General features: G+C 55.0%; 4 protein-coding genes across 6 annotated transcripts; 2 read left to right on the top strand and 2 right to left on the bottom strand.

The window, feature by feature from the left end:
• On the bottom strand, window positions 1–4,327 carry KVP18_001202 (uncharacterized protein; the record flags this gene model as incomplete). 2 transcript variants are annotated; one of them, XM_067950979.1, is made up of 1 exon in its annotated part: window positions 1–4,327. In XM_067950979.1, a coding segment is annotated over one exon (4,327 nt), but the record flags the coding sequence as incomplete, so codon positions are not given. The 2 variants fall into 2 exon arrangements, with proteins under 2 accessions (XP_067806589.1, XP_067806588.1); XM_067950978.1 differs by having other exon boundaries at window positions 23–4,327.
• Window positions 4,328–4,458: 131 nt separating this feature from the next.
• KVP18_001205 (uncharacterized protein) lies at window positions 4,459–6,321 on the bottom strand (the record flags this gene model as incomplete). Its single annotated transcript, XM_067950984.1, has 1 exon — window positions 4,459–6,321. The coding sequence occupies one exon, from the start codon at window positions 6,319–6,321 to the stop codon at window positions 4,459–4,461; it is 1,863 nt and encodes a 620-aa protein (XP_067806593.1).
• A 172-nt stretch (window positions 6,322–6,493) lies between these two features.
• KVP18_001203 (uncharacterized protein) lies at window positions 6,494–9,037 on the top strand (the record flags this gene model as incomplete). Its single annotated transcript, XM_067950980.1, has 1 exon — window positions 6,494–9,037. The coding sequence occupies one exon, from the start codon at window positions 6,494–6,496 to the stop codon at window positions 9,035–9,037; it is 2,544 nt and encodes an 847-aa protein (XP_067806590.1).
• Window positions 9,038–9,228: 191 nt separating this feature from the next.
• KVP18_001204 (uncharacterized protein) lies at window positions 9,229–12,005 on the top strand (the record flags this gene model as incomplete). Of its 2 annotated transcripts, XM_067950982.1 has the most annotated exons (4): window positions 9,229–9,256; window positions 9,285–9,368; window positions 9,396–9,883; window positions 9,912–12,005. In XM_067950982.1, the coding sequence occupies 4 exons, from the start codon at window positions 9,229–9,231 to the stop codon at window positions 12,003–12,005; spliced, it is 2,694 nt and encodes an 897-aa protein (XP_067806591.1). The 2 variants fall into 2 exon arrangements, with proteins under 2 accessions (XP_067806591.1, XP_067806592.1); XM_067950983.1 differs by lacking the exons at window positions 9,229–9,256; window positions 9,285–9,368 and having other exon boundaries at window positions 9,503–9,883.
• Between the last annotated feature and the right edge of the window lie 43 nt (window positions 12,006–12,048).

Consider the following 12,048-nt stretch of genomic DNA (forward strand, 5'->3'; position numbering starts at 1 on the left):
TATCAGCGGCATCATCAGAGACCTCGGCAGTCCTCCCCATCTCAGTAGACTCGTCTTTCGAGGCAGCAACAGCAGCCTGATCCTCATTATCAACGGCATTGTCAGAGACGACGATAGTCTTCTCCATCTCAGCAGATTCGTCTGCCAATAGAGCGACAGCAGTCTGATCCACGTTATCAGCGGCATCATCAGAGACCTCGGCAGTCCTCCCCATCTCAGTAGACTCGTCTTTCGAGGCAGCAACAGCAGCCTGATCCTCATTATCAACGTCAGAGACATCGACAGTCTTCCCCATCTCAGTCGACTCGTCGTCTGAGGTAGCAACAGCAGAAGCCTGATCCACATTATCAACGGCATTGTCAGAGACATCGATGGTCTTCTCCATCTCAGCAGATTCGTCTTCCAAGGTAGCAACAGCAGAAGCCTGATCCTCATGATCAACGGCATTGTCAGAAACATCGATGGTCTTCTCCATCTTAGATTCGTCTTCCGATATAGCAACAGCAGCCTGATCCATATTATCAACGGTCCTATCCGTATAAGTAGATTCGTCTTCCGAGGTAGCAACATCAGAAGCCTGATCCTCATTATCAACGGCATTGTCAGAGACATCGATGGTCTTCTCTATCTCAGCAGATTCGTCTTCCGATACAGCAACAGCAGCCTGATCCATATTATCAACGGTCCTCTCCGTCTCAGTAGATTCGTCTTCCGAGTTGGCAACAGCAGAAGCCTGATCCACATTATCAACGGCATTGTCAGAGACATCGATGGTCTTCTCCATCCCAGCAGATTCGTCTTCCGAGGTAGCAACAGCAGAAGCCTGATCCACATTATCAACGGCATTGTCAGAAACATCGATGGTCTTCTCCATCTTAGATTCGTCTTCCGATACAGCAACAGCAGCCTGATCCACATTATCAACGGCATTGTCACAGACATCGATAGGCTTCTCCATCTTAGCAGATTCGTCTTCCGAGGTAGCAACAGCAGAAGCCTGATCCTCATGATGAACGCCATTGTCAAAGACATCGATGGTCTTCTCCGTCTCAGCACATTCGTCTTCCAAGGTAGCCACAGCAACCTGGTCCATATTATCAACAGTCTTCTCCATCTCAGAAGATTCGAATTCCGACACAACAGCAGTCTGAATCACATTATCAGCGGCGTCATCAGAGACCTCGGCAGTCTTCTCCATTCCAGTAGATTCGTTCTCCGAGGTAGCAACAGCAGAAGCCTGATCCACATTATCAGCGCCATCGGGGACCTGTGGGGTACTGACTGCCCCTCGCACCCTTGGACTGCGCCTGGTAATTGCCAGATCGGAGCCCGATGTTGAGTAGGCCGCTTCCATAGATTCACTGGACCACGACAACGATTGAGCCGTCAGAAAATCCGTCAGCGCCAAGGAGAGATGCTCCCTACAGACAGGTTCTAGAGGCTTGCGACGGTAGTCACTGGAGTCGGACGCTGTCCCCGAAATCAGAGTCACAGTAGGCTTGAGGGGGGGCAACAGTGAATGCCCACTTCTAATAACAGCAGACGACTCCTCGCTTTGGGGCGGGGCAGACAAGCGTCTGGGCGTGGAATCGGGAAGGGACACGTCGTCAGAGGCGTCGTCGTGGTGATGGCCCTTATGGCGCATGCTCTTGGACTTCGCGAAGGAGGTGAAGTCGCTGTCTGCCGGTGTAGGGACTATGACACTTCGGTAGGGTGTTGATTCCACTGTTCCCTCAGTGCCGTCAGATAGGTTGGATCCGAAGTATCGTCGTCTGAGCGCCTCTTCGGCCGCGTCATTGTGTATCGTCTTCCAGGACTCGAAGACATCGAGAGACAGCGTCGGATGCGCCATCACTTGGACTCCAGGAGCCGACAGAGCTCTGATCGGCTCGGTCACGGATGAATCCGACTCCGACTGCAAGGAGGATATCGGAACAGTCCCTTGTCGACGCATGTCCTTCGAGGCCAGCTGGTTGAACAGGTCCCTGCAATTGGACGAGACCGACAGGGCAGACTCTCGCTGCTCGGTAATTTCAGAGATGCGGCGTTCTGTCGAGTGGCAGGCGTTCAACGTGCCGCTGAAGAGTGAAGAGGACCGCCGAGAAGGCATAGTCCGCAGTTCAGGCAGCAGCCCGTCGAGGCACTCGGAAGACGTCTGGGCCTCGCACCCCACAGCCGAGAAGCTGACTCGCTTTCGGTCGACTGCGTGTGGGGACTGAATTGTGCTGGAGTAACTTGGAGCGGAGTCATGGTCGACGTCCTCACAAATCGAGTCACTTTGGTCGGATGCCATCACCATGGCCACTCCCACCTCGTCGTGGCTGGAGGAAGCCTTATCCACCCCGCGCGATTTCCTGCGCCTAATGACGAAAACGTCGTCGTCGCCTAGTAGAACGGTCCCGTCAGTAGAAGTGCTCCGGTCCGACTCCGAGGAGGCGTAGGACATTAGGTGGTTTCTCACATGTGTGTGCCGCCGACTGCGCCACGAACTCAACTCTAGAGAATCCCAACTTCGTCGACTACCACTGCAGGGGTCAATCGGTGAGATATCGACATGAGAGGACATCGAGACGACCTTCTTCTTCAATGGGAGGCTTGGCATCGCGGGCAGAGCTCTGTCTTCTGAAAGACCGCCGCCAAGGGCAGGAGGCGACACGTCATCCAATGTCAGCATTGTCGGGTCTGGCACATACATTGGAGCATGGCGGAGTTCGCTTTCTCCAGAAGGAAGGTAAATCAGTTGGCAATGCGAATGCGGTCCAGGTGAGTCCGTTTTTGAGATGGTCTCGGAAGGGCATTCCTCGATCTCACGTGAAACCGTCCGAATCCAGTTGAGGACTCGGGATCCGTGAATTGTGGACTCGTAGGAGGGTTGCGTGTCGAAGTTCAGCAGGCTTGGGTCCGTTAGATAAAGTGGTGCCATAACAGGTTCCTCATCTGCAGGTTGATAGATCAGTTGGGGGCCGTCTGACACGTGGGGCGTGGCAGATGTTGTGTGGCTTTTGGAAGCCAACCGCTCAGCTGAGGAGCTGATATCGTGAAGAACCCACTCGGAGGGTAGTCTGGAAGGCGGTCGCGATTGGCGCCGGGACTCAGGCGAGGACTCGCTAGAGGAGGAGAGACTGCCTAGGACCCAGTCAGACGGGATGCGTCGCGTGGGGCACCGACTCGTCAATCTTTCCGGCTCGATGGGGTCCGACTCAACCTGCGGCTCCTCAGTAAGCTCCTCAGTGTGGGAGGTCAGTGAGTCTGAAGAGCTCTCGTCAGAGTCGAGTCCTGAATTGTCGCCATCTGCGGCGCTGTAACCAGTTCGGTCACTCTTACCTACAGAAAAGAAATCCGACATGCGCTCATTTCTTGTGTTAACTCGGACGCTGTGCAGCGGCGAACTGAAGGCGAACTCATCCACAGTGGATTCGTTGGTTTCCGATTCGGAGGCCGAACTAAGGGGTGCGGCAGTGGTAGGGTCGTTGTGAGGCTCCGAATGCTTTCTTCGAACCTCCTTTACCAGAACTCGCAAAGGAGTTAAAGGCTCGCAGCTTTCAGCCGGTCTTCGAAACAGGGACGCATCCAGCGGAGCAGTGGCGGGCCGCGTCATTATACGCGAAGGCAGTGACTTTCGCGTCCAGGGGACTGGGCTGGCGTCGGTTTGAGTCGATTTCGACACAAAAGTCGGCGACGCAAACTCTAGGGCCTTTGAATGCGAGCCGAAAGTCGGTGGGGTCTCCAGAGGCTTTGAATGCGAGACGAAAGTCGGGGAGGTCTCCAGAGGCTTTGAATGCGACACAAAAGTCGGGGAGGTCTCCAGAGGCTTTGAATGCGAGTTGGTTCTGTAGACGCTGGATGCGATCTTTGAGGTGGTAGGTCTGCAGGGGCCTGAATTTCCCATCAGAATGACATGGGTATCTAGAAATCCAACCACATGGTCTGTCAAGTCTACTAGTGGTAACGATCCCACAAAGGAGACCCTCTGACTCTGGATCAGCGGTAGGAGATGCAGGTGACACATCCCGAGTTTGTTCCTATCAGAGGGAAGGTTCGCATCTACCGCCGCGATCTTAATCACCGTTTCGGGTTGGCTGATGGAGAACATGAAAACCGCTCCCCAGTGGTAAACGCCCTGCAGCAGAGACTGCTCAGCCGGATCATATGTTCCTGTGCGGATGTGTCCAGGCACCAACCTCGCCGGTTTAGTTTTGAATGCGCGTTCATAGCCGAAGGTAACCTTGACACATACAGGTCCCGTGTCCTGGAAAACCGACAGACTCGTAGGAACCAGTCGCCGCACAATGACTTTGAGGGACCTGGGCTGCAATGCTGGCTTCATATGCTGGGGAACGTCAAAAATCACCCGTAATGAGTCAGACTTACTGGCCGTATGTGTGGTAGCATCGAATTACACAATTTCGGTGGGTGAAAACAATTTAACATAAATGGCAGAACTACAGAGTTGATACGTCATGTTCTGGGGGAGCTGCTCAAGCTGCCCGAGAGCGTCGGGGGCGGGGTGCGGGACGCTCGGCCGCTAGTGGGAGGTCTGATGCGGACGATGCGCTTAGGGTTGGGTTGCGTGCCCTTATAGCTGTAGTCCCCTTGCAGCCAGAACCATGGAGGACTATCCTGTCTTGAGAATGTTGGGATAGGGCCCTGCTGGGTGAGTGCTCCGCTGCTGGAAGGAAGTTGAACAAAGCTGGATCCGACATCCGAATTGGACGTTGTCGCGGTCGGGCTGACATCCAAGTCAGGTGTCTCGGACATGAGGGTTAGGGCTGACGACGAGTTGCCGCATGACTCTACGGGTAGAGCAAAATCTTTCGTGCTTGGCGCGTTCTCCTTGAGAATTATTCGTGGCGTAATGCGCGGCATATCAGTCATACCAGAGAGGATAGGTACAGATTCGATGTAGTAGTCGGGCTCGAGATATGACCAGCATGGGTACGAGTCGGGACGAGGAGTGCGTCGAGGCAAGTTGCCGGGATCAACCAGCGACGACTGCGGCGAGCAGGAGGCCGCTCTCGGACGGCTTCCAACGGCGGGCGTAAGCAAAACCTGCGTCGAGTCGCTGTATGGTTGAGGACATATCTTGGGGGTTCCCCGCCTCCAGAGGTCTCGATTACTCAGGGTTGAGGTGGGCCGGTCTGTATGAGCGCGGCTCGACGCCATCTCGCGGTATATCTCGGACATTCTGGGAGTTGAACTGGTATTCTCTGACAATCTGGGATTCGGACATGCTTCCTCCTCTGACACACTGTCAGCAGTAGCTTCCTTCTCTGACACACTGTCAGCAGTAGCTTCCTTCTCTGACACACTGTCAGCAGTAGCTTCCTTCTTTGACACACTGTCAGAAGTAGAATGTGCATTCTCCAACAATCTGGGAGTCGACAATCTGGGATTCGGACATGCTTCCTTCTCTGACACACTGTCAGCAGTAGCTTCCTTCTTTGACACACTGTCAGAAGTAGAATGTGCATTCTCCAACAATCTGGGAGTCGACAATCTGGGATTCGGACATGCTTCCTTCTTTGACACACTGTCAGCAGTCTTCCATGCGTCCTCCGTCAATCTAGGAGTCGGATCTTTTCTTTCTGTGTCATCTTTCGGCTCCAATATACGGCTCGGCGCAACTGTTGGATGGAACACACTCGAATTCGCAAAGTTGAGGTAGAAGTGGTGAACGAGCTGGACTGCGAGCTGGAGCGTGCAGGGTCTGCCGGAACTTGAGGGGAGTGACGCAGTCCACCCCGCGCCATTCCGCGCCAGATCCAGAGAGAAGGTGGCTACGTCCCCGAAGTGGGCGCACCTCAGAACGACACCTAAGATAGGAGACTCCTGTACTGCTTGGATTTGTATCGTACTATTGATGTCCCACTGTGCCCTAGATGCAGAAGTGGCGCGAGGACAAACCTGTGTGCGGAGGTCTTCGAATCCGGCTCTCATCGCTACGACCTGCAGACCACCAGGCAACGGATCGAACCCGGACACTGGCATATGCGCGGAGTGGATGTTCACCACCGCCAGCAAGCCAGGAGGCACCTGAGATTTTGGCATTGGGCAGGGATGAGTGTACAGTTCGGAAGCCGCCAGCAAGCCAGGAGGCACCTGAGATTTTGGAATTGCGCAGGGATGAGTGTACAGTTCGGAAGCCATTCGCGTGTGGGCAGATCCTCCATGTAGCCTGGAGAGGTGGCTCTCTGTGGCAACCAGGGGTCGTCGTCCCTGTAGCCTAGGGAGGTGGCTCTCGGTGGAAACTAGGGGTCTCCTACTCACAGGCGACACCAGTGGCGACGGCGTCAGCGGCACCACAGCGTATGTGGTCCTCATAAGAGCACGTGTAAAAGCTGGATTTGAATCTACTGCCCTTCAGCAGGGTCGTGAACTAAGTCCTTCAGGTGAAGGTCGCGTTGTTGTGCCAGTGCAGCTTCCAGTCCCTACTGCACGCCGTCTTGACTGGCGATTCCCCTGTCCTACTGCGAATTTGCGGTTTTGACTCATCATGCCACCACAGCTGCAGCAGCCTTTGGATGACCTGCAGGCTGAAAGGGTTCAGGAGCTCCTGAAACAGGCCGACCTTCCGCTTCTGGACGACCCCGATGCCGACGACGAGGAGGAGGTGTTCGACTTCTCGGCAGGGCTACGACCCTACACGGCCAGCGAGGCGCTCAACCCGGAGGGCTGCTGCGGGTGGCGTATGGTACTCGTCCAGCTGCTCATTTTGCTCTTCGTCGCGCTTAATCTGGGTCGAAGTGCCGACGTAGACATGCAGGACTGCCTGCTCTCGTGCGGTTACGTCGTCACATACTCCGTCATATGCTCCTGCTTGCTAGCCATGATTTACTGCGTCAGGTTCCTCGTGGTGGTGGTTTATCTGAGACCTATGGTACGGCCGAAGATCTGCATCATCTTGGACGTGTTCGATCCATATGTCACAGATGTCATATGGACCTGCATAGCGCTGATTTTACCGTCGTCGTTGTTTTCTAAGAAGACACCTCAAACGGAGGCCGTCCCTTTCTTTCTGCTGCCATTAGTCCTTGAAGCAGTTTATACCACTAACCTGCTGCTGACGCTCTGGGCCAGCAAGAACCTTTGTAGGTCGTTGTTGGTATTCCATTTCCGACTAAGGTTCTCAATGAACCGCAACCGAGAACTCGTGCGGTATCTCTCTCTGTATAGTTCTTTGCGAAAGCTCAACCTGCTTTGGAAGACTCTCATTCTCGATGTGCAAAGCAGCCTGGACCCCATGTTCACGGACATAGCGCAACCTGAAGTCGTCATTCCTGAGAAAAGCCGACGGTTTTGTCCGCGTGGGCGGGGGAAGGCGGCACAGTCAAGCGTCAGCTTCGACACCGTATCCGACCTCCCCACAAACGAGATCTACAGTGAATGGCTCCGGTACTCCAACATCAAGGCGACAGAGCGCTCGAGGCTCAAGAACCTGCTGTCACTAACCCGCGTCCAATCGGAACGTTTTTCCCTTTATCCACGCGGCGTGAAGACTACCGTAACGCGAAGCCGTCACGTGAGTTCTCTCGCACGGCAGATGCTTGCTGACTTCAACGACATCGAGAGACGCGTGTTGGACACTCACAATCTGGCGACGCCGACTTCGCCTACGACGCGCCCCCCCAATCCAGGGACCGTCGCTATGACGGAGAAGAAGGCTGTGCGTGACTTCAAGAAGGCACTATCGCGAGTGGAAGCGCAGAAAACCCCGTCGAAAGCCCGCGGACGCGTAGGGTCTTCACCGCACCGTTCTCGCGGTCCCAGTGGAACCGTCCCAGCACTACGCGCGGCGGACTTCCTGCCCTCTCCGGATATGCAGTCAAGCTCCAGATCCTCGAGTTCTGACTCGTACACAAGCCATTCTAGCTCCGGTTCTCCTTCAGCGCATGCCAGCAGTCACTCGTCCATGCGACGAGGCAGCAGCATCCGCGACCAGGAAGATGTGATGCGCTCGACTCGCGCATTCACGCAGGACCCCGAGCACCAGGTGTCCTACCGGCCCCGGCGGAGGTTATTGTACACTGCCGGGCGCGGCATAAAGAGTCCATCAAGGTCGTGCACGGAGCAGAAGCTGCTGGACAGGGCGCTGAACAACCTGGTGAAGGTGGAGGAGGTCAAACAGAATAAGATCGAGGAGGACCACACCAAGATCAGTCGGCGCACTTTAGAGTGTTTCCTGCGGAACAACGAAAGTAAGGTCTTCTTCGACCTGGTCGACCCTTCGAATCGTGGGGAAGTGGGATACGTGGCCATGCGCCGCTGCCTGCGAGAGTGCGTGAAGATGTGGCAAACGCTGTCAAAATCCCGCGAATCCACGCGCTCCACTCTGCTGGTCTTCTCAAACATGGTGGATGTCCTCCTGATGGCGGCCTTTGGGCTGGTTTTCTTCTACAGCCTGGGAGTCCCCGTGGAATGGCTGGTGGTTTCCGGTGCCGCTGTCATTTCCTCCGTGGCCGTGTCACTTAGTGTTCTCTACTCCTCCTACCTTCAGGCCGTTGCGTTGATCTGCTTTATCAACCCCTATGGTATCGGAGACCGGCTGTACATTGACGGCAAGCTGAATGTCGTGCGGGACATGACCACATTCTACACAGTGTGCAACGATATCCAGGACAAAATCGTAATCTGGCCTCACCACCTCCTCCTAAACAAGGTCATCATGAACGGAACCAGATCCCACTGGTCAACCTTTGAGATCACGTTCGACATCGGGTTCAACACGCATGTGGCAAAGATGGAGGCGCTAAATCGAATGGTTGTGGCCTTTATTAAGGCGCGACCAGCGGAATGGGTCTTCAGTGAGTTTTTCTTTATGCTGGACGACGTACAACCCGACCACTTCCAACGAGTTCTCATCTACGCGACCTATAACGAAAGCTGGCACTACTGGATGAAGGTCTTCACAGCAAAATCTGACCTTCTGAAGCACATTATAAAATGCACCAGGATGCTGGAGATTACCTACTACCTTCCGGAACAGCCCTTATCCATGAAGGCGTTAATGCGAGACGCCATGAACATGAAGGCAGACTGACCTTTCAGTCGGTTTTTGTTGGTCTTCTATTCAACACCCAGCGGGGTCCTACAATATCTTTTCGAACCTTTCAATCTATGTGGGTTGTTGTGAAAGCAATCTGTCTCCTATCCTGTTCGAACTCATTTCACCTGTGACAAACCTTCTGTCAAGCAACGGATGTCCCACAGTTTTTAGTAAAAAACGGAATAATGCACCAGCCGTACTACCCACAGCCTGGTAGGCGCCTCCTTCCTACGTGATCCAGGCTACGGCTCACAGCCGCAAGGATTTGCAGCGCCGCCGCAGGCGCCGTACGGGGGATCGGGTCAGGTCTACCCTTCCTACACCGGTGAGCCACGTCACTATCACCAACCAGCAGCTCCGGAGAGCAGGTTCACCGCGAAGTCCTCGTTTCATCAGGCATCCGTGCTGGCTGACGAGGTGGAGCACTTCAACGCCTTCAAGCACTTTATGAGGCCTTCCATGGGGAAAGCACCGTCTTCAGCGTCGCAGCGACAGAAAGTAGCCCTCCCACTGGGCATCGCGATCACGCCGCTGGCAACGGAGCCTGAAAGCGGACCGCCCCTTCAGACAGTTAGCTTCGGTCCGTCTGGAAAGATAATCCGATGCAACAAATGCAGGACCTATGTGAACCCCTTCGTGACGTGGGAAGCGGGAGGACGTCGGTGGCAGTGTAATATGTGTGGCCTGACACAGGAGACCAGTAACGCCTACTATGCCCCGTTGGATGAGGCAGGTCGCCGAGTGGATCGGCACCAAAGACCAGAGCTGAGCCAAGGCAGCGTCGAGTTCCTCGCACCCACGGACTACATGGTGCGACCTCCGATGCCCCCTGTATTCATTGTAGGTTCATTGCGCGCGGTTCATATAGATTCTGATCGATGTTTCGGTGAACGCGGTAGCCTCCGGACTGGTCCAGACAGTGTGCAAGTCTCTTAAGCAGAGTATTAGCGTGATGGAAGGCGATCGAACCCAGATCTCTATTCTCACATACGACAACACCATCCATTTCTACGACTTGAACAAGGATTTGAAGACGCCGCAGATGTTGGTCGTCCCAGATCTGGATGATGTATATGTCCCTGTGGCCGGTGACGCCCTCTTCCGGCTCGATGAGTATCGTCAGAGTATATTGGACCTGCTGGACTCGTTGCCTCACCTATGGGCCCATCAGAAGGTGCAGGATTCGTGCTTGGGTTCCGCCATTCAAGGGCCTGTTAGCATTGCGAAGAATACGGGAGGCAAAATTTTGGTGTTCTGCTCCGGACCAGCCACAACAGGAGCGAATGCTATTTCCCCTCACCGAGAGAAGTCCTTGCCGGCGCAAGACAGCATGGAAACTAAGGATATGGCGCTGACAAAGCCCGCTAACGACGCCTACAACACACTCGCTAGTTCCATTGTGGCGTCGCAGATCTCTTGCGATCTATTCATCTGCTCTGCCGGACATAAAATGCTTGATCTCGCCACATGGGCTCCCCTGGCTTCCCTCAGCGGTGGGCAGGTGCATCTGCTGGACGGCTTTCTGGCCCATACACACGGAGAGCAGCTCGGAAGACTTGTGCACAGGGCATTAACCCAAGAGTATGCCTGGGAGGCGGTTATGCGTATTCGCGTCTCAAGGGGCTGGCGTATTGCCTCATGGACGGGACATTTCGCCAAGAAGGGCGCCGACCTGTTAGTGCTGCCTGCGGCCCACCAGGACCAGAATTTCACGATCTACCTCGAGATGGTGGACGCCGTGGTTACAGACCCCATCTGCTACGCGCAGGCAGCGCTTCTGTACACCTCTTCAAACAGCGAACGCCGGATTCGGGTCCATACGATGGCTATTCCAGTGGTGCAGTCCATAGCCGAGGTGGTGGACTCTGTTTGTGTGGATGCTCTCACTTCCACATTGTTTCCGTTGGCGGTGCAGCAGGCGCAGAAGGGGAAGCTGGCCGATGGCCGCAATTATTTACAGAGCATACTCACTCAGTTCATGGCTACGGCTGCTGTTCAGCAGACGCCAAAGGCGCAGGCTTTGGCTCAGGCCCTACCCAAGGTTATTCTGGGCATGATGAAGAGTTCGGCGTTCAGGCGGTCCCCTGACGTGACGTACGATGTTAGAGTAGCAACATGGGCACGTCTCTTGTCGATGACACCCTCCATGGTGCGGCAGTTCTCATACCCTCGGCTGCTCTGTTTGACCGACATGGACGAAAGTCAAGGCGGAAAGGTCCCACAGCCCCTGCCGGCCACTAGTGGTTCCATGAGCCAGGAGAAGGTTTATCTGACCGACGACGGAGACACGGTGATGATTTGGATCGGTAGGGCTGTGTCTCCGGACTGGCTCCATGGCGTCTTTGGCGTATCCTCCTTGGAGAAGCTGTCCCCGGAGGTTGCGCCCGGCATGATCGGCGTGACCGACGACCGCTTGGGTGTTAACGTATTGGCCCTACTGGAGAGCCTGCGCGCCGAGGCGATTCCCAACGCGCTGCGTGTGGTCGTGTACCGCCAGGGTGACGCGAATGAATACAGATTCTTTTTGAGTTTGGTGGAGGATCGGTCGCAGTCTGTAGTTCTCTCTCTGACCGAACTTTTGCAAAAGGTGAATCCTCGGGTACAAAGGATGCCTTCCAGCGGGTCAAATTTTGGATCGGGGTACACCCAGTTTGGATCGCAGGCAACGCCGCAGACGAGTGCGCCCTACAGTTACCCTCAATCGATGCCCCAACAAGCTGCAGCAGCACAACCATCTTCCCAGGCCTACCAGCGGCCTCAACCATTCCATGGCGCTACCCCAGGCACCCCTGCCCAGACCGGTCCGACACAGTATCAACAGGCCCCTCCTCCATCACAGCAGTACCAAGAAGCGCCGCCTCAACAGTATCAACAAGCTCAAGCTCCTCCTCCCCAACAAGCCCCTCCACAGTATCAACAGGCCCCCAGGCTCATATACACAACTCCCCGCCCCCCAGCCTAGGCATTCAGTGCTAATCCGTCTTGAGGAATAAAAAAAAAAAGGG

The sequence above is a fragment of a genome, assembly GCF_019968955.1.
Source record: "MAG: Porospora cf. gigantea A chromosome Unknown PgA_NODE_716_length_12048_cov_342.873, whole genome shotgun sequence".
NCBI lineage: Eukaryota > Apicomplexa > Conoidasida > Eugregarinorida > Porosporidae > Porospora > Porospora cf. gigantea A.